This window comes from Bos mutus, chromosome X (assembly GCF_027580195.1).
Source record: "Bos mutus isolate GX-2022 chromosome X, NWIPB_WYAK_1.1, whole genome shotgun sequence".
Classification (NCBI taxonomy): Eukaryota; Metazoa; Chordata; class Mammalia; order Artiodactyla; family Bovidae; genus Bos; species Bos mutus.
Window position 1 is genome coordinate 108,938,932 of NC_091646.1, and position 2,179 is coordinate 108,941,110.

Below are 2,179 nucleotides of genomic sequence, written 5' to 3' on the forward strand. Positions count from 1 at the left end.
GTTTCTGAACTTCTATTAAACATTCATACAGATGTTTCGAATCAATGTTTTTCTAGCAGAGAATCAGTTGCTCTTGAAAACACAAGCTTCCGTGGCCTGCAATTTTACATCTATTAGAGAGTGTCCAGCGAGAGCAGCTCAATCTCCTGTCTCCACTGGTACAACCAATGGTCAACTGGCAAGCTGTGAGCCACAGCCGTTGACTGAAAGTATGTTTGAGGGACCAGGGCTGAACAGATATAGCTTTTCTATGAAATTCAGCCTGAAGATTAAGGGAGAAGGAACTGTGATAGTTTGCCAGTTCTTTTTTGGTTCCATATTTCTTTTTAATCATGGGGGTAAAATAGGAACTCAGATCAGGTCATATCTTCAGCCTCTTGCATCAATTTAGAAAATGATTATTACTAATATAAACTCGAAGATATCTCCTTTTACCTCAAGACGTTTGAATGTGAAGTTCATGTTAAGGGTCATATATTTTGTATTGTGGTTTTTTCTTGGCCCTTGAAAAATTGTATTTGAATTTTACTTATGACATTTTTCTCTAAGTGTGGAGGTGGGCTGTCCAGTGTCACGTGACATGGGCTGCCATAGTAACAGGCCTCCCTGCCTTGCATCCAATCAGATATGGACAGTGTCTGTGACGTCAGGGAAAGCAGGGCCTATAAATTCGGCCAACTGCCTTCAACCCCCTCACTGTTCTTCTGGGCTGCGCTATGGGGATCGGCGGCTCTATCCTGTCCGAAACATCCTCTGACAGCTATGAGGAAGACGTGATCACCAAAGAAACTGGCATCTCCGAAATTGAACCCTCTGAAAAGGAAATGGCGAAAGTGGAGACCTCCAAACCAGACCCATATGATGCGGAACCAATAAAAGTGGAGACCTCCAAACCAGACCCATATGATGCGGAACCAAAAAAAGCGGAGACCTCCAAACCAGACCCATATGATGCGGAACCAAAAAAAGCAAAGCAGAAGACAGCTAAGGGCCGCCGTCGCCGTCGCCGGCACTGCCATCATGACAGTTTCTCAAGTTTTGCTACCTATTTCCCTAGGGTGCTGAGGCAAATACATAAAGGCTTGAGTCTTTCCCACGACTCCGTGAACATCCTGGATTCGTTTGTGAAAGATACGTTTGAGCGGATTGCCGAAGAGGCCGGACGCCTGGCCGGCGACAACAAGCGCCGCACCATCACGACCGAAGACATCGAGGCAGCTGTGCGTCTTCTGTTGCCTGGGAAGCTCGGCAAGTATGCCGTGTTAAAGGCTACCAAGTCGCTCATCACATACCGCACCTGCAAATGAACTGCCTCAGGACTGTCTGACCATCGCAAACCAGACTTCAGGGTTCTCCCCTTAGGCCCTACATTTAATCTTTAAAACATTTCTACCCCAAAGAAAACATTAAAAACCGCATTAACTTTGCTTCAATATGTGTCGGTTGTGTTATTTGTTCGATGGAAAACCGTGTACTTTTTTCTTAACGTATTGCAACTCGTCCCTTTCCTAAATGGTTATTTCTGTTCGTGGTTTCTCAGTGATTTTAGGGATCTTTATGGTCAAAATTCTTTCCCTAAAAGTTTCATTGGCCTTTTCCATTTTCATTCTCCCATCTATATTTAGGTATCATCCAGAGATTTTTATATGGGGTATAGCAACCGATAAAAAACAGTGTGGTCTTCCCAGGTGGCTCAGCAGAAAAGAATCCGCCTGCAACGCAAGAGTCGCAGGAGAGGCAGGTTCCATCCCTGGGTCATAAATATCCCCGGGAAGAGGGCATGGAAACCCTCTCCAGCATTCTTTCCTGGCGAATCCCCATGGAGAGAGGAGCCTGGTGGGCTACAGTCCATAGGGTCTGCAAAGAGTCGAGCCCCACTGAAGCAAGGTAGCACGCAGGAACACAAAGAGCAGTGTGTGTGTGTGTGTGTGCTCAGTCACTCAGTCATGTCCAACTCTTTCTGACCCCATGGACAGGAGCCCACCAGGCTCCTATCTCCTTGAAATTTTCCAAGCAAGAATACTGAGCTGGGTTGTCATTTCCTACTCAGGGGATCTTTCTGACCGAGGGATAGAAGCTGTGTCTCTTTCGTCTCCTGCATTGGCAGTCAGATTCTTTACCACTGCACCAGCAGTAGCAGATATAAAAATCACATTCACCCATTCTATTCCTTCAACCC

At 46.0% G+C, this 2,179-nt stretch overlaps 1 protein-coding gene across 1 annotated transcript; it reads left to right on the forward strand.

The window, feature by feature from the left end:
- Positions 1-716: 716 nt before the first annotated feature.
- LOC102271042 (histone H2B type 1-A) lies at positions 717-1,307 on the forward strand. Its single transcript, XM_005910835.3, has one exon. The coding sequence runs from the start codon at positions 717-719 to the stop codon at positions 1,305-1,307; it is 591 nt and encodes a 196-aa protein (XP_005910897.2).
- Positions 1,308-2,179: the final 872 nt, after the last annotated feature.

Bases quoted from the DNA above. Each gene is read 5' to 3' on its own strand.
- LOC102271042 (XM_005910835.3), top strand. From the start codon at position 717: ATGGGGATCGGCGGCTCTATCCTGTCCGAAACATCCTCTGACAGCTAT.